The 23,461-nt window shown below is 33.0% G+C and overlaps 1 protein-coding gene across 2 annotated transcripts in view; it reads left to right on the top strand.

Annotated features, from left to right (window-relative positions):
• Positions 1–23,127, top strand: part of LOC149804165 (hepatocyte growth factor receptor-like) — a 209,025-nt gene extending 185,898 nt beyond the window's left edge. For both annotated transcript variants that reach the window (XM_089954144.1, XM_089954143.1), the window contains exons 23-28: positions 999–1,082; positions 5,507–5,691; positions 6,145–6,254; positions 6,813–6,975; positions 9,728–9,864; positions 15,693–23,127. In XM_089954144.1, the coding sequence (XP_089810270.1) occupies positions 999–1,082; positions 5,507–5,691; positions 6,145–6,254; positions 6,813–6,975; positions 9,728–9,864; positions 15,693–16,407 (1,394 nt within the window). In that variant the 3' untranslated portion in view covers positions 16,408–23,127. The remainder of the gene's footprint in view (positions 1–998; positions 1,083–5,506; positions 5,692–6,144; positions 6,255–6,812; positions 6,976–9,727; positions 9,865–15,692) is intronic.
• The last annotated feature ends 334 nt before the right edge of the window (positions 23,128–23,461 follow it).

Here is a 23,461-nt window from a genome sequence, read left to right as displayed (position 1 = left end):
ATATTTTTAATTGTAAACACATTAACATCTGTTTATAGAATATTTAATTGTATGCTCTGAATATACCCAGATCACGTCGGAAAAATCTAACTAAAGATACAATTCATAACCTAGATTAAACATTATTAAATGAGATAAAATCATGTACCAGTAATTTAAAAAATATAAATAAACATAGCATAATAGTATAGAATAGTTCAATATAATAGTTTAAAATAGCTTTTGAATTTTGAATATGTTAATTAAATTTTTGTCACAACATTTTCATCTGAAAAACAGTAATGTCTTGACAAATTTAGTTTTAAAATCAGCTTTTGTACAGTGTCGTATGGTAGAAACATGACCTGCAATATATGTTATCTTTGGTGCTTGAGCACTTAATTATCTTATGTAAAATATGGTAAATTGATATAGTCTACATAGCTCTTATTATTAATTGTATTCAGCATCATACGATTGCTTTTTGAAATTATGACATCACATGGTGATGGTTATGCGAATTCGATTGGTGTTTGTCAGTCACTTATGACATCATATGGAATTGGTTGTGCACTTATGATACTAGATGATGCTGGTTATTCAATACAGCATCATATGGTTCTGGTAATGCTCTTTGAAATCATATGGTGTTGATTGTGTGTTTATGGCATCAGATTGTATTAAGTATCCACTGACATCCTAATATGGTGTTCGTTATGTGCTATGACACCATATGGTGTTGGATATGAACTATGACATCAGATGGTGTTGGTTACGTATTGTGACATCATATAGTGTTGCCTAACCAAATATCTGCTGTTCACTTTTGGCTCTTCGAACTATTTTCAACCTAAGATTTGTTTCTTTATTAATGTATCATCAATTACAATGATGAATATTCAAATTAGTACAAATTGTGTACCGTGTTTTAAATTAATATTGTATATAAAGTGTATCCCATGACACTTATGTTTTGAAACAGAAACTAAAAAAACGTTCACTGATATTCATTGTTTCAGGTCATTTTGGCTGTGTTTTGAGAGGATATATAACTCTGCCTGGCGGTAAAGTGGACATCCTTGTGGCCATTAAAACTTTTTATAGTAAGTACTTTATAACCTTCTGGGATACAGTCATTATACCCACCTCAATAAATTGCAATTATAATGCCCATTACTAGAACATAAGGATATATTGTAACAACTATGCTCCCGTATTTTGTAAAAGTGTTACTTCCCTATTTGGCCAGAAGCTGAAAGCACCGTTTGACATCATTTTCATAGCAATTAGCTTCATAATTTTCTATGGATCATATTTAGTATATAGGATGGACATTATTATCATTATAAATCGATGTATTTTCACAACTTATGTAAGAGTTATTGACCTTTGTGTCGTGTTGCTGGATGTTGGTGATAACCGACTGAATTTTGCGAATGTAACTAGTCTCTAAGGGTTTTTGTTGGATCCATATGAAATTTAGTAGATATTGCAGTTGTCATTAAGGATGTTAAAACAGATAAATCACATTACTCTTCCAGTATGTATTAGAGTTAATGCCACATGTGATAAAGAGCTGGATATAGCGCATGATATAGTTTTGTAACTCCGTTAGTTTCAATTTATTTTACAGTGATATTTGTTCATATTATAAGCGCAATTATAAAATGATAAACACTCTTACCTATGCAATGTTTGTTGTCGAGCAGCATTAAGCGATGGTTGATCAAATGGTGTGAATGCAACATGTTTCTTCGTTTGATACATCACTGAGATACTTTGTACTTTGTTTGGCAGTTATACGTTATTAATAATAATGACAAATAACTTGTCTCCATCACTTTTATACATTGTTGTTCTTTATTCACATATATCAGGGTGCAATGTAAGACACACATCTGTGAAAACTACACTTGCAGATTTCAATGGATTGCTCTGAACCTTAGTACATCAATGATCATCCTCATCAGATTTGCATGTTGACCACACATTTTGTAAGCTACTTGTTTGAAATTAGTTATAGTTGGATGCACTATATAACATACTTTCTTTTGAAGTCGATTAAATGGACTTTTTTAGATTGAGCTCAAATGTTAAAGACCCAAAGAGCTTGATGGATTGCATGATGTACGTTTTCTATCTTGTTTATAAGTGTGTTATCGATACTAAAACTAAACTACTCAGATCATTGCCATAAGACTTTATACGCACATTCGTCACAAGGTCGAGTTGGTCCCAAAATGAAAATGGTTCTGCTTCAATATCAGATACCACCAACAGTGTGACCATCTTAAAAACAATTCATCGCTATTCTTCCTGAATGGAGGATTATATCACCATGGGATATTCACTAAAATATTGGTATGATGTCTTGTCCGATCTAAAACTAAATGGTACTGATTTAAAGCCCTTTATAGCTTCATATGCAACAACATTTATAATTGTATTATCTACTGAATACTTGATGGTCACATTAAATATGATTCACGAGAGGACATCTTGTAATACTTAGTTCGTCCTAGATGCAAATATTGCCAATCTTATACCAAGTATGGCTGTAATGATGATCGTGCTTTTGAAGAACCTTTCATTGCTACTCATTAATGTTGGCATGGTGTTATAGTGATTAGACTCACCTCAGTAATTAGGTAGTCTCACCATTAGTTATATTTGAAACAGTGCATTCGATTCATCCCGATCCTTAGCTTGTTTCACCGTTAGTTTTGATAACACTGTACAATATAATCATCCCCATCATGAGATAGTCTGACCTTTGTGATTTAAACTACACTTTTATATCTTGACCAAGAGATAGCATAATACTTGAACAATGAATATTGATGTTTTATCAAGCAATGATAAAGATACAACAAATGTCGAAACAGTTACGGAATTACTGAAATAAAATGTCATGTTTTCTCCAGAAACTATCCTACGGAGCCAGAATTTATAGATATTTGAACTTACGTTTGGCTATTAGGGAGATATCATCACTTACGTTTGACTATTAGGGAGATATCAATACTTACATTTGACTATTATGTAGATATCATCTATTACATGACCATTAGGGATATATCGGCAGCTTGACATCTCAAACCTTCTTGTGCCACTTGTTTCAATAGTGTTATTAAACCTTTGACAGGCAGCTCAATATAATGTGTAACAGTATACTTTGAATTCTGACATTGTTAATATCAACGTGCCATGAAAATTCCGAATTAAACAGGGATCATTAGTTGAAGATGTGTACATGGATAGATAGGTATGTTTACATAATTGTTATTGGCATCTCTAGCAACACTTTGCACATATCACAGTCATCATCTGATAATATCCGTATATATTAATAACCTTACCATGTAATTTGTTTGCCCCAACTGTGAATAGTAGGAAGCAACTTGTTTGGCTGCGGTCTGTCCATACCTTGGTAAGTGTGACGTGTGTTGGTGATTGTGGGTGTGCGAGTGTGTTTGTGTGTCTCTCTCTTTATCCACCATAGTCTTTTTAACATGAGTAACATAAAAGGGTTAGAAGCAACAAGCTTTTCAAAATTCAGCAAGTAATTTATTCCCTATAAAAAAGTGAAATTTAGAGAAAACGACATACGATACAGCGAATTAAATCCGAAATAATCCTAGAATTAGAGAACATGTCCTAAGAATTAACGTTCTGAATACACTTTTAGTCGAAATCCAAATTAAATCCTACTTTGAAAGTGTTAATATGTATGTGGTGGCTGTGTCGTGGTAATGTACCAACAGTGTTTTGGTGTTTGACAATAATACAATTGAAGAGTGTATCCATAGTTAAACTTTCAGCTTAAGTTTTATATTCCACGAATGTTGTTTGTGAAGAGCACTTTCTCTTTCCAAAGAAGAATATATTGAATTAATTTATTTAAATAAATCAAAGCCCAAATGAATATATGTACACAAAAATGCCACAAATGACTTTGCTAAGATCTTAAAACACAAATGAACAATATTTTCATGAAGAAGATCATATAATCTACTTTCCGTCATATCACAATCATAATTTTCGAAACAAAACTATTACCTAAAAGCGTTGGAGACTGTAAAAATGGTACGCGATCTCTTTGATACATTCATATATTCATAATTATTTTCATATGTATATATATATAGAGAGAGAGAGAGAGAGAGAGACAGAGAAATGGAGATATGGAGAGAGAGATAGAGAGAGTGAGAGGAGAATGATTATCAGAGGCAACTGGTTAAATGTTTCCTTAATGCTTAAATATGTTTTGAATTACACAGACTCCGAGACATGAAACATGTGTTTGGCATGACATGTATTTAAGGGAATAAAGGTATTTCCTTATGTTTGTAAACAAGGATCATTATTGTCAATATATCACAATTTGATTAATTCTGTTTAGTGTATCATAATATGGGAATTCCTCAGTTATTATTGCGTATAACATATTTGTTTTGTGTTTTCTTTCTCTGTTGTTTGATAAATCAGTTTCTTGTATCTAATATTCTTCCAATTATATTGGTCAAGACACATAAGCTAAATTGTCATTTAAAGTTCAACATGAAATGTCAATGTGTTCTCATGTTTCCTGCACACCAGACGTGAAACTGCAGGTGAATGGCATTATTACATTGGTAATAGTGTAGTTCATTGAAGGCTTAGCGTTTGTTTTAAGGGCTATCTTTGGATTTGAGATATGGCCTACGACCAATTCTAACAGCTACAAATGGTCATTATCTGAATATGTGCATATTGGTCAGTCGTTGTATTCGCACTATATTTGTAAGAATTATTGCTCTTTTTTATTTAGAGATGAATGTACTGTATGAAAATCTTTGATTGGAATTATTTTTCAAGTTACTCATGCATTTCAGTGATAATTTTTTTCATGCTATGGTTTTATTTCTGTTTTTATAAGAGTTATTCATCTTTTGTAACTTGCAGCTAGAGGCATTACTAGTCGTAATTGTTTTAACTTGTAGCTGCGCTATAATGGGTAGGAGTGGATGTGTACACGTATTTACATGTAACAAACTACTCACCATTTTACTTGATGATGGAAAGGCCAAGCAAATATTGTCCATGTTCATCAAGTTTTAGAAAATACGTTACACAAAGGTTTTATAAAATATTCAGTAATTTTAAAAATATGTTTATTTTAAATGTACATCATATAACAAGTACTTGTGGCTGCTTTAAATCTTTACATAAGTACTATTCGCTGATTCGTTTTCATTATTTCATATTACTGTTTTACATAATATTTGAAAAAATAACAATGGTCACTGATGTAGTTGAAGGTTTGATTGTGTGGTTGTTTTTTTTTATTGAATGACTGATAAATTATACATGATTTGTGCATGTCTCGATGCTAAATAGTACATTTGGTCTAAGTACTACTTTAGATCCCATCACTCATAAATGTATTTATGGAACTATTACGTGTAGGTCATTTTAATCAGAATTAAACGATTGAAGACATGTAGACATATGTCCATTTATTCAAATTTGTTTGCACTTTTCATAGAAAAAAATCTGCGTGACGTCGACGTTGATGCATTTCTGAGGGAAATTATGATAATGAAAGAATTCCACCATCCCAATGTGCTACAACTTTTTGGGATATGCCTAGGACGGAATGATATACCGATGATGGTTCTTCCGTTCATGGAGTACGGTGATCTCCTGTCTTACATCAGGGATGAGACAAATGTAAGCCTTTCGCCTTAACCCTTAAATTATCTTGCATGAGGAAGTTTATTGTTTCCTCTTATATATTTCTATATTTTGCTGAATTTATTTTGTTTTGGCGCTATCGACAAAGACACGTTTTAAGATCACCTTCTATAATATGCAGCATATGTGATATCTATCTGGTAATTTTGTTTTATCTATGAATTTCTTTTCAGTCATTGCCAAATAAAAATAAAAATATTTCCCCATATAAGATCAAATTTTTTATTGCGTTATTGATATTTACCACGCATTTACTTTTGACAATTATCTTGATTGGATTATGAGAGGTTCACTCCGTTGTTCCTATGACAGTTTAAAAATCAATACTTTCAGCAATGATACAACTTTCTTTTCTTTATTGTGTTGAAAAGAGTCAAACCGTTATAATATAGTTCAAATTTTGAATTTATATATGTTTTTGTCTTTGAGAATCCAACTGTTAAAGATCTAATTTACTTTGGGATCGGCATTGCGGAAGGAATGGGATATCTATCACACCACAAGTTTGTCCATAGAGACTTAGCTGCAAGAAACTGCATGTAAGTCTCTCTAACAATATAAAACCTGTACTTCTTATATATCCGTTAAGCGGTTTTGATTCTGTTGAAAGTTTATGCTTTTGAAACAACGTAAGAGATTAAAACCTATGTAAACAAAGATGATTACATTAAATGTGTTTCCTATCACATCAGTACAATTCCAACTATAGAATGCTAATTGAACGTTGAGCTCTAAAAATATAACAAACATTTAAAGAAATGGTAAAAGCGATGAGATGTACATATAACTTTGTAGTCTTTCAAGATGATAGGTACTGAATTTAAAATAGGTGGAAAAATTTAAAAGTTGAATAAATACAAATCAGCTGGCCGAATACGAAATCAAACTGCCTTTCTTAATTCTCAGATTTAATGTAACCTTTTATTTTTTTTAACAGCTTTCGATTGGTATATTTCTTCATTGATCAAATAATATATCAAATCACATGATTAATGTTGCTCCTTTGCTCTACAGCGTGAAATATTATTAAAGAGACATTGTAATATATTTCAAATATACGTTTTTGATCTTTATATGGGAATGTTTTTATTTAAAAGGTTGGATAAGGAATTAAATGTGAAGGTAGCAGATTTTGGACTATCCAGGGAAATTTACGAGAGGGAGTACTACAGAAGTGACAATAAGCACACCAAACTCCCCATAAGGTGGATGGCACCGGAGAGTATGGGAAAGGGAACTTACAGCTCAAAGTCAGATGTGGTATAAACAATAATAACCTACGAGTAAATGTATAACATAAACATATAGGGAAGTGAAGCAAAAAGCCAGTATGCTTATATAAAGGTCTTTGCTAGTTATAACACTCACACAGATGTTCATCCCAAACTTACTGACTAGATTTAAGAAAAACATTTAGCTAATATTGATAACAAAAACACGAAATATATTATAAGAGCAGATAATTGGAAGGTACCAGTCAGAGATCAGGTCTAAAGATATTATAAGGGCAGATAATTACAAGGTACCAGTCAGCGATCAGGTCTAAAGATATTATAATGGCAGATAATTGCAAGGTACCAGTTAGAGATTAGGTGTAAAAAATATTATAAGGGCAGATAATTACACGGTACCAGTCAAATATCAGGTATAATGATATTATAAGGGCAAATAATTGCAAAGTACCAGTCAGAGATCAGGTGTAAAGATATTATAAGGGCAGATAATTACAAGGTAGCATTAAGATATCAGGTGTGAAGCAGAGTCAATGCTTTAGCTTTATTCTTCTGAATCTGAAAGGGTCGAGAAATAGTCAAGAAGGCATGTTTAGGGTTACCAGCAGAAATCACTGATGGGATTAAATTTTCAATTTGATTTGATTCATATTAATTTCAATTTAGTTACATAATATAAAGTATTTTAATGCCGTTTGACCTCTTCAATCAGAACATATAAGTTTGGTTAACATTTTTCATCAATTTATTCAATTTAGTTTTGTCTATGTTTGAAATCAATTTAATATATTGACCTACATTCATTTCTCAAATTAGCCCTTATAAATTTGATTTCCCATCTTGACCTGGGTTCTCTTTTCAACAGCGCGATAATTATGCTAGCTCAGTGATGTTGTATTTTATAATGCAATGTACACAATGATGAGTCATTAAAACCTGTTCTAATGATACGATACAATGAACAGGTTATCTTGGCACCAGAGGTGGTTGTGCTAAATAGTTTAAACATAGTATTTGTCACCAAGAAAATCTAAGTCAAAATGAAATAAAGTTGATTAAAAATAACAAATGAAACATCACTGGAACGAAAATTTAACCAGATTTTCAACATACAAAAACAAAGACAAAAACAAAATATGATTTCCAAATTTCATTTTTGTGTCTGAGATGATATTGATTAACCATATAACAAGATATTTGTCAAAAAACCCCAAGTTCCAAAACTTTAAAATATTGGACAAAAAGCTTCCAAAATTGCATTGATGTCTTGGAAATCATGTCAGGTATGGCCCTGAAAGTTACGACAAGTATGCAATTGAAAGTTATATCAAGTATGCCTAACGAAAATCAAGTCAAGTACTCCTAATGAAGATCGAGTCAAGTATGCACGCTGAAAATCAATTAAAGTATGCCTACTAAAAATCAATTCAAGTATGTCTTACACATTTCATTTGTTTATCATTGTTCTCTTAATAGCGTTAAAACTTGTAAATCATTTTCTGTGTCCTGAAAGTGACAAATGTGATAGACATTATAAATATTACTGCAATGTCTGAAAATCTAAATATGCCATCTTTTGATAACTACAATGAACTGTTCAAAGATTATGTCTCTAAATGAAATGGCTTTTATGATATTGTACTTAAATAAGTTACTGACGGACAAATTCATAGTGAGTAGTATGCACCCCATGCAACCACTTTTGGGGCAAAACGTTGTTGCCTTGAATAATTTTGGAGTTATCCTCTGATTATGCAAGCAAGAATAATAGATGGATGAATATATGGCACAATATTTAAAATAATGAAATGGAGGCATTTTAAAAGACAAATGCATATATTTATTAGAAATCTGATTTACACATAAAGGCATTTCTAGATTTCTATGTGTATCAATTATCAACCAGTTTTATACATTTGCACCAGGGAGGAAATTGAAACTGAATCAACACATCTTGACCACTAAGTTAATCGACAAACATACAAAAATAAAAAAGCATCCTAATACGATGGTGGAGTAATCACCCAGTTACCAGTTATATTATAATTGTTCAATTTACTCTTACTGAATTTTAAGAAATACGCTGGGAGATGTTTGAAGTAAATATTTTCTGTGGGGTTGTATCTTGGATTGTGGTAGTTATCATATCATGTATGGTTCAAATTCAACATGATAGGTTGATGAGGCATATTGGAAAAGTTCTGAATGTGTTCTTATACTTATAGCGTTGTTTTCTTTATGCCTCTCACCAACTATCAAAAGACCCGACTAGAATATTTAAATTAAATTGTTCCAGTTGATGAAACATGGATTTCCCTCTTTGAACACGGAATTAAGGCGAACATAGTTTGAATTCAAAAGACTAGCAGAGAACTCAAATATTTCGATGTAGTTGAACTGGCAATTTGTGGTATCTGCATTATTGTTTAGATGCAAAATATCCGGTCGTTCTGGTACCCACTCATACATTTGCCAGAATCACTGGTCATTTTAATGCCTCTAAAGTATTTCCGTATAGTGTGCAATACTGCCAGCTTATCTGTTATACACTGGTACCCATGTGTTATCCAGTGCACTCATATTAATAATTGTGTAATACCTTAATGTATATTCTCTTGCATTTGTACCATAATCCTTATCCATGTATACATGTCCAGATTTGCCTTCTTGGAAATCATCTTCATTGCTATTTGTGTACGTTGACATGTTTATAATATGACCCCATATGTATATAGGAAAACAATGATAATGGTGTAAATGGTATTTTCTGTTCTTTGCAGTGGTCTTATGGGATCGTTCTTTGGGAATTGATGACAAGGGGGGTAACTCCATATTATGAAGTTGACAACTGGGACATCGTGCGGTACTTGCAGAAAGGGAGACGACTTCCTCAGTCTCAGTACTGCCCAGACAAACTGTACGAAAATATGCCAATTTTTATATTTTGTGTATTAGCCCATTGTCAATAATTCAGTATAAAAATGTGTTTTAATAGAGAGGCAGAATATATTTAGTGAAGCTGCAGCTTGTGGAAAGGGGTGCCTCTATATTTATATTCAACTTCCACCAGTAGAACTTAACTTTAATTTCAGTCAATGTCATATAACCCGCTTTTCCAAGGTAGAGGAAATTTGTAAATAGGCAAACAAAGAGGAACATCTTCCACAAGCCCACTATCTTCGAGATCAGTGATAGTTGCAGAATAAAAACTAGAGATCCAAACAGTAAAACGGTCAAACATCCCACTTTTTACAGAAGCAAATTCTTTCAAAGTGATACTGATGACAGAAGGTAGGGAAATACAGATCGGTTCAGATGCAGTTACACTATCCATTATTGGTCGACTCAATATGAAAATGCTGCCATGCTCACAAAACCCATGAACATGATGCCATGTTCAGGATGCCTTTTTCACTTGTCAGTATTGGGGAAGAACTCTTAAACCCTTTACTTGTGGAAATCTTAGCACTGACGTTTTATTGTCTTACACATTGTGTTCAAGGGCCTACATATGATATTACGCGCCCTTTCCCCAATGCAAATATCTGTCATTGTTACAAGCGTCCCGGCAGCCCCATTCAAAGCTGTCCATATTAGAGGCAATACAGTGGCTCAATTCAGTGCTGCATGTTTTACAGATATATCAGTGTATCCATTCAGAATTGTCGCAAGGGATCCATTAAAAGCCGTCTTAGTTACAGGCATCCTCTGGGACAAATTTAGAGCGATGTTTCGCAGCAAGAGATACACCTCTTCATCAACTATAGGGCAGTAGAGATATCTTAAAATGAATACTCGCCAGGCTTTTACTCTGTATTTATCTTGGTGCTAATGTCTAGTAGCATACTCTGACCATGCATCAATCTAATATCTCGCAAATAGTTGATTCAGGCACCAAAGGTTCAGAATTGAAGCATTTGATACTCGCATGTAATGATACAGTATACCCATTAAGGCCATTAGTCCCAGTGTTAGTGTAAAAGCAATGGACATAGTTATGTTGAACGTCAGAGCCACCTACATCTTCTGAGAATTCCTACAACCTGTATGACATTCTGCGAAAGCATCTCATCAAGTTTATATACCAGATCATGACATAAAATCCTTTGATTTACTTCGGCTTCAAAAGGTTCAGTTTGATTTGGTGGGGTTTAGATGAGCCGTATAGCCTACATTCCCGGGTCGTGCAGCATTATCACAATGCAGTCACTCGATTTTCGTTGGATTACTGGGAAATGTTCATTAGTTTCTATGACGTTTTACAATGTCACGTGGTCACCATCTTCTCAGGGTGATTCTTCGTAGACTAGTTGTATTGTTAGATTGGAATCAAATTACGAATTTTATGATGAAGTGAATTAGAATTTTAAAAAACAATATGTTAACCACCCAGTTGCCGACCGATTGCAAAAGTAAATCTTGTATAGCTGAATACTGTTGTTTGTGCGTAGGTGTTCATAGGTGTTCACAGGGCTATTGACATGACTGAGAAGATGATTTATCCAAAGGAATATATATGCTGTACCTACAACTCTGGTATCTACACCCCACTGGTAATGCTAAATTGAAGTATTCTGATTATATCAATAATGAATTTAATAGTCAATACATGACATAAGCTGACAGTATAGCTGAATACTGGTATTTGTGTGTAGCGTATACATAGATAAGTATGGCAGTATTCTGTGAAGTATCGCCTCTCCTGCTGCTGAAACAAAAATATCTACAGGAAATAAATAAGAACAGGAATGTAATTAATTTTAACTAAACTGGACTAGTAAACATTCTGCCATGAAGTCATTTCGGACATACAAAACAATGCCAATCTGCCTTCAAAAACATTTAAACAAACTTAATTAAAAAAAAACATGAAAAGAAGAGGACCAAATTTGATAGACATTTGAGAGCCTTTCAGACAGTTACACATGCTGCCAGTATGTTATCAAATAGGCCACCATTTTAAATAATATGCAAAACTATTTAAATGACTTCATCTTATACACCACACAACATAATGTGACCAAACTTGACAGAAGGAATTAAGACATGTTTGATAAATGTTGATGGACCATAGGAAGCAGCAAATGATGCTAAAAGTAGCACAAGAATTAATGTTTTCTTTCCAACAACCACCCAACAGCATTGGACCATCTTTTCAGAAATTGTCATAGGTTAAAGTTTTTTTTTAACTGTACACGGTTTGTCCAATGTTAATTTTGTTTGGCCACCTTTTCTAGCGAGACAACTATTAAAATAACTTTATACAATGTTTCCGACATTGATGAAGTTAAAACAATTGAAAAGCCCTCAACCAATTTAGCTTATGAGATATACAAATACGAGCACTGTTGGAAATGTAAGTTGACGAATTTATTAATCAAGAGCTATTTCATGTGGATGTTAGGCAAATGTCAGCTATTTTAATAGTCTCAGACCTTATTGTGATATATGTTTTAAAAGGTATGATTTAATCCAGGAACTTGGCAAGCATGCTCCTTACCAATATTTTTTATGCTGAAGCCACATGGAGACAACTACAACACCTGAACCAGAAGGTGGTGTTGTAATAATAAAACAATTTGGACAACATCTACATGGAAGTACGTGATGTCACCAACGATGTACAAATGTGTTTCCCAGGTGGTCCTAATAGTAAAGAGAAACACGAGTTGTAACATACGAGAGAATGGCCCTTGACATCAATACATCAGTAATGTGTTATATAGAACTACTTAGTGACACTCATGTGCAAACTGAATGGCCCTTCACATCAATACATCAGCCAACTGTTACATAGAACTACTTAATGACACTTAGTGACACTCATGTGCAAACTGAATGACACTTCACATTAAAACATCAGTCACGTGTTACATTGAACAACTTAGTGACACCCATGTGCAAAATGAATTGCACTTAACATCAATGCATCAGTCATTTATTACCTAGAACTACTTAGTGACACTTATGTCCAACCTAAACTACAGGGTGGCCCATATCATGAGGATAAGTATTAACCTTATCATGGCAAAGGGCCAGCCATTAATGACTATGTACATAATGGTCTCCTGGAGCCAATACATTTAAAGTGTGGGACAGAGATTCAGTCATCATGTGGTGTAATTAGTCAGGAATATCTGCAAGTACATACTGTCAAGGACCATATCAACTGCATACATGATGTTAGCTACATAAATCCACATGGTGATATAACTAGTGGTGTAGTAACTAATATATTAGTTCGTACAGTAAAGTATCTAATAGTTTAATATACAGTAATAACAAAGATACTTCACTAAACAATTAACCACACGAAATCAGCTGCTTGGAGCAAGTTTGCAATGCAGACGGTGGTTAGGAAGGTTGTAGTCATTATAATAATGGGTCATGATAATTTGGGAAAGATAGAAATGGCATTCATCAAAGTCACGAGAGAAAAGTCCTCACTGTTATCTAGTAGCCCATGGTTGGACATAAATATAACCTAAACCAATTATTTAATTACACTTTTCAATATTTTTCATGTACAACTTTATAATTGTTAGTAGTAATAACAGTAAAAGTAGTAGAAGTAGTAGTAGTATATTATATACAACTTTGGTATAAAGATATGCAGCTATATTATTAAAGAATTAAGTAGCAAAGAAAAACATAAGTAAACAATAATATGCCATATTCAGCCTTGCTAAACAGGCTGACATTCGTGTGAAAGAAAAGATCGGCATAGTTTATTTAGCGTGATGCTTGTTGTCTGAATTAAAGCAACCATTTTTTAATGCATATTACCATCATTTGTATAAAATTGCAAAACCTTTATAACAGGATGCATTTTTCACAATTTTGAATTAAGCAATAAGATGCCATATTCAGCATTGGAATACTCAACATGCTGACATTCGTGTGAAATGAAAAAACGGCATAATTTATTTAAGTGGATGCTTATTGTCTGATAAAAGCAACCATTTTTATAGCATATCACCATCATTTGTGTAAAATTGCAAAACCTTTATACCAGGATCATTCTTTCCAATTTTGAAAATTGTGTTCAGGTTGGTTTGTTATTATGCTTTCTAAAAGACATTCAAAGATTTTTATATCTTTTGTAATAGTATTTTGATCATATAAAAATGAAATCATTGTCAGCTAACTTTTATTGTTAATACACACTAACTATGTAAATCATTCGTGTGTTCATTTGCCTCATCAATGTATATTAATACAGAGAAGTGAAAAATATTTCCTGGAACATTATGCTTGGAAGACTATTACTTTCTAAAATCTGTAAGGCGAATGCATTGTTGTTAAGTTTGTGTGCCTTTTGAAGTTTCATGAAAACTACCCTGATAACCGTTGAAGTTGCCACCACCATACACCTTTACTACCAGAAGACACTTAGAACACTGTGTTCATTGTACACAGTTCTAAAGAGATCTTACTTTTAGTGCTTTGTCCCTCTCCAGTGCAAAATCAGATAAAGGATTGTTTCCTCGCATAGGATGCTGACTATATGATAAGCAAGTTCTCTGGCCTAAACAAACGTATATCAGTATTTGAGTGTCAAGAAGCATAGCAGGATAATTATATGTGACACACAGTCGGTATCATGCTCTATGATAGCAATGTGTGCTGTGTTAGTAATGTATGATAATGTCAGTAATATTTGCTATGTTAGTAATGTGTACTAATGTTCTTGAACCAACCTAGGCCAATAATAATACGTACAACCATCAATATGTTGGTTTTAATCATTAACTCTGTATGTAACATAGGATGAATCTACTTGGCATTGCTTATTTTATTTGGTTTCCATGGTAAGCATTATAAATGTAATCGTAAGAGATTCGAAACACACCATGGCATCCAATCAGGGATTGTCCTGGCAAGATCCAAACCACAACTTTTCTGTTCAAAACTCGTGCATGCTTGCAAATGAATCCAGGCCACCACATAGCATGGGTGCCATCAATAAACGATGATACAGCTCAATGAATCTTGACAAAATTCAATAGTGAATAATTACTTGTAAAACCTCTCAAAATCTGTAAAATAGATTCTTTTGTGCAATAAAATATGACCGCCGTTAGTAAAGCTAGAGACAATATAAACAAATTCTACTAAGCAACAAAACTGCTGTGCACAATCTCACCAAAATAGTATAGAAACTATACTGCCAAAGGTGCCTTTCAGAGAAACAAATGATGCTGTTTTGGGATCAATTATGGACCCTATTGCTATTAAAATAGAACAACATATATATAACGTTTAATACACCATTCAGTGAAATACGTTTACAAATGCCCATGCGCAAATAGATTTGGTTAATTATGTTACTAGAACTTTTTTATGAACAACTGCTCGATGGGCTTCTAAAATGTAAAGAGTAATTGAAATTCGTCATCGTATATGGCCATTATTAGGAAAAGAATAAAAGCATTTAAACAACTCGTTCTCAAAAAGTAACCAACAGAATTCGACCAACTTTGAGAGAAAGCATTCGGCGATAAGGCCCTTCAGAATGGCAAAAATTATGATGTGGCGTCTCACATGGATGATAATGGTTAAAACAAACTGACGAAATAAAACAATTTTGATAATGACATATGCCATAAAAACACTGGAAGAAATTTATACAGCCATTGGTTTAGTATAGCCAAGTTCAGGAAAATGTCATTCAGTTGAGTAATTCCGAATCTGCTTGCACCTACTGCTTTTAAAATCAATTAAAAAAACATATCTCTTTTTCAGGTATGATATTATGCAGAAATGTTGGCTAGTTGAACCACAGGATCGACCTACCTTCAGTGTCTTAGCAAGGGAGATAACAGATATTGTGTCTATTGCGGAACATGACGTGCAGCAAGGTTTGCTGAGAATAGACATTCATTGTGCTCAGTTTAATCAAGTCGACTCTGCAAAGTACCATTACGCATATAAGGACACCTCTCTGGAACCGTCTACAAAACCTGACCCTATAGGTGGTGCTAATTGTGGCAACGACTACATGGAAGTATTTGATGCCACTAATGATGTACAAATTCATCCAACGGATGGTGTTAATGGCAACAACAAAACTGAGCCTTACCATTACGCATATGATGACACCTACGTGGAGCCGCCTACAAAATCTGAAGCAAAAGGTAGTGATGATGGTGGCAACGACTACATGGAAGTATCTGATGCCACCAATGTTGTGCATATTTATCCAATGGGTGATGCTAATGGAGTCAACAACAATGAGCCTCATCATGATGCATGTGATGACAGAAACCTGGAGCCACCGACAAAAGCTGAACCATTAGCTGGTGCTACAAACAACTACATGGAAACATATGATGACGCAAGCAATGAGGACATTTTTCCACCCGGTGGAACTAATAGTAGCAACAAACATGAACCCTACCATGACCAGTTAGTGTCCATTGACGTCGATGCACCAGGCAAGTTACCTGAAAATACTTAGAGACACTCACGTGCAAACAGAGCAGTTTGGTAGCACAACTATTGGAAAAACGCCTAGCCATAGCAATGAAACAGCCCTTAAAAATTGAACATAATATTTACACAGGAATATCAAATGCGATTAACTTGACAAACACTTTCCAGTAAAAGTGGTGGTGAAGAAAAGGCCAAGATCAGGAAGAGGATTCAAGATTTAAACGGCATTCATCAAAGTCAGGAGAAATTAATCTTCACAAATGTTGTAAATTTTGAAAAGTATGGAGTTATTCTAATCCCATTTTTGAAAAACAATGTTTTACATGCAATGTATCATACACTGCTTGATATTCAATTAATCTTTATTATTATCATTATTATTATTATTATTATTATCATTATTATTATTATCATTATTATTATCATTATTATTATTATTATTATTTGCAGCTACTTTTTGCCTATAAAAATAAGCAAAGTTATATTGTGAAAAAAGTTATCTTTGAAATATCAAACTGCATAATAGCAGAAGACCATAGTGGGCATAAAATCTCTCACCTTGGCAACATCTTTATAAAAGATTAATACAAGACTTGTTGGCATAAAAATATTGGTTAGCAAGATACTTGCTGGTGATAAAACCTTTTTCTGTCAAGCAATAACTTAAATATTTGACAACAAACTGTATTCGTATTCACGATTTTGGGAAAAATGTTTGTTTATCGTAGTTTTCTTCTTACTTTTTACAAGTCATTTGGAAGATTCTATAATTATTTTTTTAGTGGCAACCACACTTGATGACGGGTTGTATATTTTTGTATAAACTTGAGACGCCATCTCATCGGGATTCTTCCTGTCAGATTACATCCAATTCTAATTTACATCTTTTATGATATCTTGCATTGGATGTACATCATTTGTTATAACTTGCAGATAATTTATGCCCGGATATTCCTTTACAATTTTGGCAAATTTTAAGACAAAAGAAATTTGAAAAGTTAATTATTTTTTTTTTTAAGTTTTAGTATAGTTTGTACAGAATTAAAGTATCTGTATTTGTGAAAACGCCCAATCTCAAAATCTCCTCAGACGTATTAATAGTTGTTTCTGAGAATAAATGTATGTTAATATGTTTCTATTTTTAGTAACGGTTGCAATTTTTGTTAGCTGATTCGTACCAGTTTTACTAACCTCTTACGCTTTCCTGCCACAATAGGTTCTGTAACAGTTGGCAAACAACAAAACACTGATGCAGAACCATTACATAATCTCACTTGGCCGGATGGCCATGTGAGCAAAAAGTGATAGTTATGTGGGTAGAACAACGTTCCTTTGTTCGGCACTTATCATTATTGAATACATATTTAGCCGTCATTAGAAAATAATGATAGAGCCTTTTAGTTCCTGGCAACAATCAGCAGTCAACACATAATTTCTTCCCAAATAGATTGTATGCATGATTGTCAAGGATCGTTTATTCAACATTAACATTGATATGAATACAGGCCACATGACAAATAAATCGTTTGGCTTTTAATATTGATATTCGAGTATTAGCATGCTTTTATCCTTGAGATCATATGTTAATTATATACTTAAGTGCACATCCCTCACACTGTCAATACAAAGGTGAAGTCATATCTCTTTACTATGTCAATACAGTCTAGCTTAAGTTATCTAACCTAGTCCACGTGGTGCATGTATGATTATCAAGGTTTTTGTAGTCAAAATTCACATTTTATATCTTGCATGTGGCAAATCTACTTGGTAACTGTATTTCACATCAAAATTGTAAGAGCTACAGAACACGCCATGGTGCCGAATCTTGATCTTTCCAGGAAGGATACAATCTCACTTCCTTCTAGTATTCTTAAAATTCGCTACTATTACTAAAAATAGAATATTTTTACAACAGCTACCTTCCAATCACATAATATAATTGGACCGAAGATGTACTAAGACCGCATCTTCGTTGACGCAAATAAAGATCCAAAGTCTATGCCATTAACTACATATTTATACAAATATTCAAATCACTATTGCATCTGTCAAATTTCGACCGAAGGCATCTCAGTCTAAAAGCTATAATTTCTTTTTTTTGAGAATCATACTTTTTCACCTTTAAATATGGCAACAAATGCAAACTCTCTCAACCACTGTTCAACTATACTTGACAAACTTTGAAAGAAAACATCAAATTTAACCAAAATCTTTGGAATTATTATCCATACGGTATCATTTCTAAATTTTAAAAAATATGAAATGGCTAATTCTCAAATTCCACTTAAATGAATTTAACCAAATTTGAATGCAACCATCCAAGCATAAAGGCAATTCATGATCCACACTCCAAAATAGAAAATTTCAACAACGTCTTCTGAAATGCAAAACAGTCGGCATATTTTCAGCATTTATTTAAGTATGTATCTACTTCTTTATGTTACCGCGCTGGTGGCCTAGTGGTAAGAGTATCCGCCTCGGAAGCGGGAGGTCATGGGTTCAAACTTCGGCCGAGGCATACCAAAGACTTACAAAAACGGGACTAACAACTGCCTCATTTGGTGCTCAGCATTAAGAGGTTAGTGCTAGGACTGGTCGGCCAGTTGTCAGGATAATGTGCTAGGGTGGGACATCATGCTACATGTCTGCGGCATGATGCCTCAGTGCTAGATATCACTATAAACTGCCACAATGCAGACATCGTAGCGATATGTCTGAAAAATTGTTAAAGCTACGTTAACAATCCTAGTCACAAACACACACACACACACACTGTTTTATGTAACAACAGATGCCGATATGTCGAATATGGTCATCACTGCTAAATATAGAAAATAACATTTTACGTTCTGTTCACAAAACTGTTGAAGATAAATTGAACCAATGAAACTAAAATGTACTTTAAGAATTTGTAAAAATAATTCCAAACTTTGATCCAGTATGGATGATGGTTGTAAAAACAGAATCTGACTGGAATTGACCTCTCAAAAATATCTCATCACAATTTGATCGAAATTTACAGTACACATCCTGGTGTAAAGACCTTTTAATTTGATAAGAATGTTGCTAATCTGTCATCTATTTGCCCTTACCAGATATTGTTTCCTATAACATTTTAATTTATTTTTGCATTAAACATTAAGTTATTCCAAACATGATCTTTGTTAACCTAATGTATGTAACAGGTCTTAATCTTAAATTTTAGAAAGGACTATATTACCTAATGTAGGGGACTTTTTGTGTGAAAATTTTAGATTGTTTTAAAATTGAATGACAACCTTCTATTCAAGTAGACAGCAACTCAAATCTTTACAATTTTATTTCTTTTATCATAGTGAGATACGTTAAAGGTTGACATGTCAAACCAGATGATTCCTGTCATAATAACAACCACATATAGCAAATGAACTAATGGTAAATTGATATTGGTATGGTACCTTGTCAGTGACCTTAAAAAAAAATTAAGTATGTTTTCTTATTTATTCAAGGGAAAATAAAATGGAGCTAATATATAATAACTAGAAAACCAGCAAAGGAGAAAATGTCAGCTAAACAAATTATTGCTCTTTATTAAAAACACCTTAAAGATAAGTGTATATGTTTATTGTCTTCAGCTGACATAACCCAGATAAATATTTAAAATGAATTAATTTTTGAGGTTTTGTATGTATTCCTTTGCTGTTGTGTAAAAGTCACTTTATGTATTAATAAGAATATCCGTTTCTAGCAAGTTAAAAGGCTGAGTTAAGGTATGCCAATATTATATTTCTTACAAAAGTGTCCAACAAGTAAGACATAACAGCAAAGTCGGAAATATCATTTCTTATACCCAATATATACGTTGCAAAATGGATATGTTGGAACGGAAGACACTTAGATGTTTAGACGGAAACATATCATCACATTTCAAGGGCAGAAAGTGCCAAAGTTTAAGCTGCACACATTTTTGGGAATGTCTCTGTGATCAAAAGGGTGAAGACGTGTTGTTAAACTCTTCATCAGCTGAATAATCGATGGTTTTCAATGGTTTACATACAAATAGTTGTCAGCTGTAAGTCTAATAACAAATTAGAAAGTTTGAATTTAAAATTAGTTCCAATAAAGTACATTGGTTTGTGTATTGCAAACCATAGCATTCCAAAACATTTATAAATAGTGCAGACTTAGAAAATAAGATCATTTATTGTCCAGTTCAATGATTGAAGTTGAACTTTGTAAATACTTTTCCATTTTAATTTGTTATTGTTTTTATATTTTATTTTGCTACTACATTTTCTCATGTATTGCATAATATATTCCAAAACAATGCGTAGTATTAACTACGCTAGACATGGACCAAAATAACCTATGCAAGGTTTCAGTTCATAGTTTCATTTAGTCCAGTTCAGTGATCAAAACTGTAATTTGTAATTTAATTTTAGTACACTTTTTTACAGTACGTTGTCATTCTTTTCATATTCTATTTGTTATTTAAGTTTAACACCGGTTCCATAGTATGTTATTTTAAATATGCTGGTCTTTGATCCAAGCAAGCCCATGCAATACCCTATTCAAGTATAGATTGTCCAGAGGATTCTGGTGAAACTGTACAGAACGTCCCAATTTCTCATTTGCCCAAACATAATTAGAGATGCCTCGACATAAAATATGGGAGCACTATTGCCAACACAGGAAACATTTTACAAATATTTGTATAGCTTTAGAATACTTATCACAAACCATGATCTGTTTAATGAACATAATATTATCGTAATACTTCTGCTATTGTGGACAAATTAATTATATCTATACTTGGAAATACACTGTGCAAATAATGTAATATATGTTTGACTAAGGGACTTATATTGTCATTGCTCGTACTAATGCCTTCGTTAGGTCTTAGTAGTAGAAGTGTTACACTATCAGTCATTATCTTTTTTAGCTATTCCATAATTTTCTACTTATATCTCGAATATAGACCTTCATTTAGTTTTGTTCTTATATCCCGTGTAATCGGTATTATCATTAAATTTTACATTTAGCCTTTTTTGCATGGTTTTGTTGAATGTTGTCTTTTCAACTGTAGATTAATATTAGTTTTTTTAATTGAATTTGCTGTCTGTATTTTTAAAAAGATAACTTTATATTCTTGATATGTAAAACACGTTAGCAAAACCTAGCCAAGACAATTATATTTTGTACCAATTTGTATGCATGCATTTCTTTTTAAACATATTTATATAATTATGTATGTTCTGATATTAGAAGAGAAGCAAACTGATGCATTGTTTATACATATTATCTTGTGTAAGGCTGCAACACTTACATTTGTAAAAGGATTTGTTTACTGTAAATATTTACAAATATCTGAATCTGTGCAAACTAACATGCCCTTTGATGTCAGTGATGCAATAACTAGTAGCCATTCCAATGAAATTATATAAAAATGTCCTTTGATGTCAGTGATGCACGAGCTACGAGCCATTCTAATGAAATTATATGAAAAATCTTGGCGTAAGAGGACCTTTGGTAAACATCGGCCTATGTATGTATCCTGTCATTTCGTCTAGCTGCATTTTTATCGCCATTACATGTATGTAGCAGGATGAAAAAATATGCTGATGGTCTTAAGATTGCTTGAAGTACATTGTCAGCAAGACATGTCAAACAAAATAAGTCATATCATAATAAGAAGCAAAAGACATACAGCAGATGAAACCTTTGCAAGTTGTTATATGTATGGCACATTGTATGTGGCTTATTAAAAAGTAAAAGTTATTAATTAGTCAACAATCACAAAGGACAATACAGTGGGAGTGAATACCTCCTACCTAAGAAACAAACAAGTCAGAGAATATCAATGAAATAATAAATGCCTCTTGTATTACAGTGGATACGTGCATACATTTAATATCAAATCGTCAGCTGACATAATCAAGATACATGTTTCACATGAATTAATTAAAGTTTGGATAAATATTACAGATAATGCTGAAAAAATCACTTTCTGCAACATCTTTATTTGAATCAATAAGTAATTAGTCTTCAATAAGTGTAGCATACAATCTGTCAGAGTATTAAGAAATGCAAATGTTCCCGTCTCAGACTTTAAATCGTATTTTCTGAGTAGAACAACAGCTGATACTCATTTTTGGTGTATTAGCAGTACCTAAATTTATAACAATGACGAAATTCATGTTTTATTTGATATTGTCTATCCATTTTTAAAAGTCAGAACGGTGAGTTCTTAAGAAAGTGCACATCTTTGATTTCTTATCAAAAGTGTCCACGTGGAAGAATGTCTAACTCAAACATGACATCAACATTGGAATTATAGCAGCTTACACCCTATATCTGTTTCTCAAAATGGATGTGGAATTCATCGGCAAGAAAGAATAGATGTAAATGTGTCATCAACCCATTATTGGGCAGCATGGGCCCAGATTTCATCTACACACAAGCTTTGGTTTGATAAAGTAATCAAAAAGGTGGAGACTTGTTATACTCGACGTAAGCTGACAACTTGACTTCTATATGGATAGCTTACATATAAATAGCTGCACGTTGTAAACCTAACATGCAGGTTGGGAGAGGGGTTGAGTTTAAATTGGTTCCATTAAATGGCATTGGTTATGTTTTTGTAAAACATTTCAGGTTTAGAAATTTTGACAAATGTTGCAACCTTACAAAATAGGTAATTTACTGTTCAAAACAATAATCAAAATGTAATTTTGTAAATTATGCTTATTAAAACTTTTCAATATAATTTGTTATTGTGTTCCTATTTCATATTTGTATTAAGACTTCACTTCTATTGCATAGTATATTCTCAACCGTACTCAAGTCACAAGCCACAAGGGTCTGGTAGGCATTCAATGTCGATTATTTCAGTAATGGGTGTCATTTGAATTTGATCATACATACTTTTAAGTGGCTAGTATAGATCCATATTCATTTGGAAATGCATTGTGTATACAGCAAAATCAATATTAAAGTATACATTTATGGACAAAATGAAAATTAAGGTTTTTTCCAGTTTAATCTGTATTGAATGTCGCAAGCTGTGATGTCCCAATGAAAATTACGCATATTGATAAACA

The sequence above is a fragment of the Sinohyriopsis cumingii genome, chromosome 3 (assembly GCF_028554795.1).
Source record: "Sinohyriopsis cumingii isolate HCF-2022 chromosome 3, ASM2855479v2, whole genome shotgun sequence".
Classification (NCBI taxonomy): Eukaryota; Metazoa; Mollusca; class Bivalvia; order Unionida; family Unionidae; genus Sinohyriopsis; species Sinohyriopsis cumingii.
This window is presented reverse-complemented; position numbering and strand designations above follow the sequence as displayed.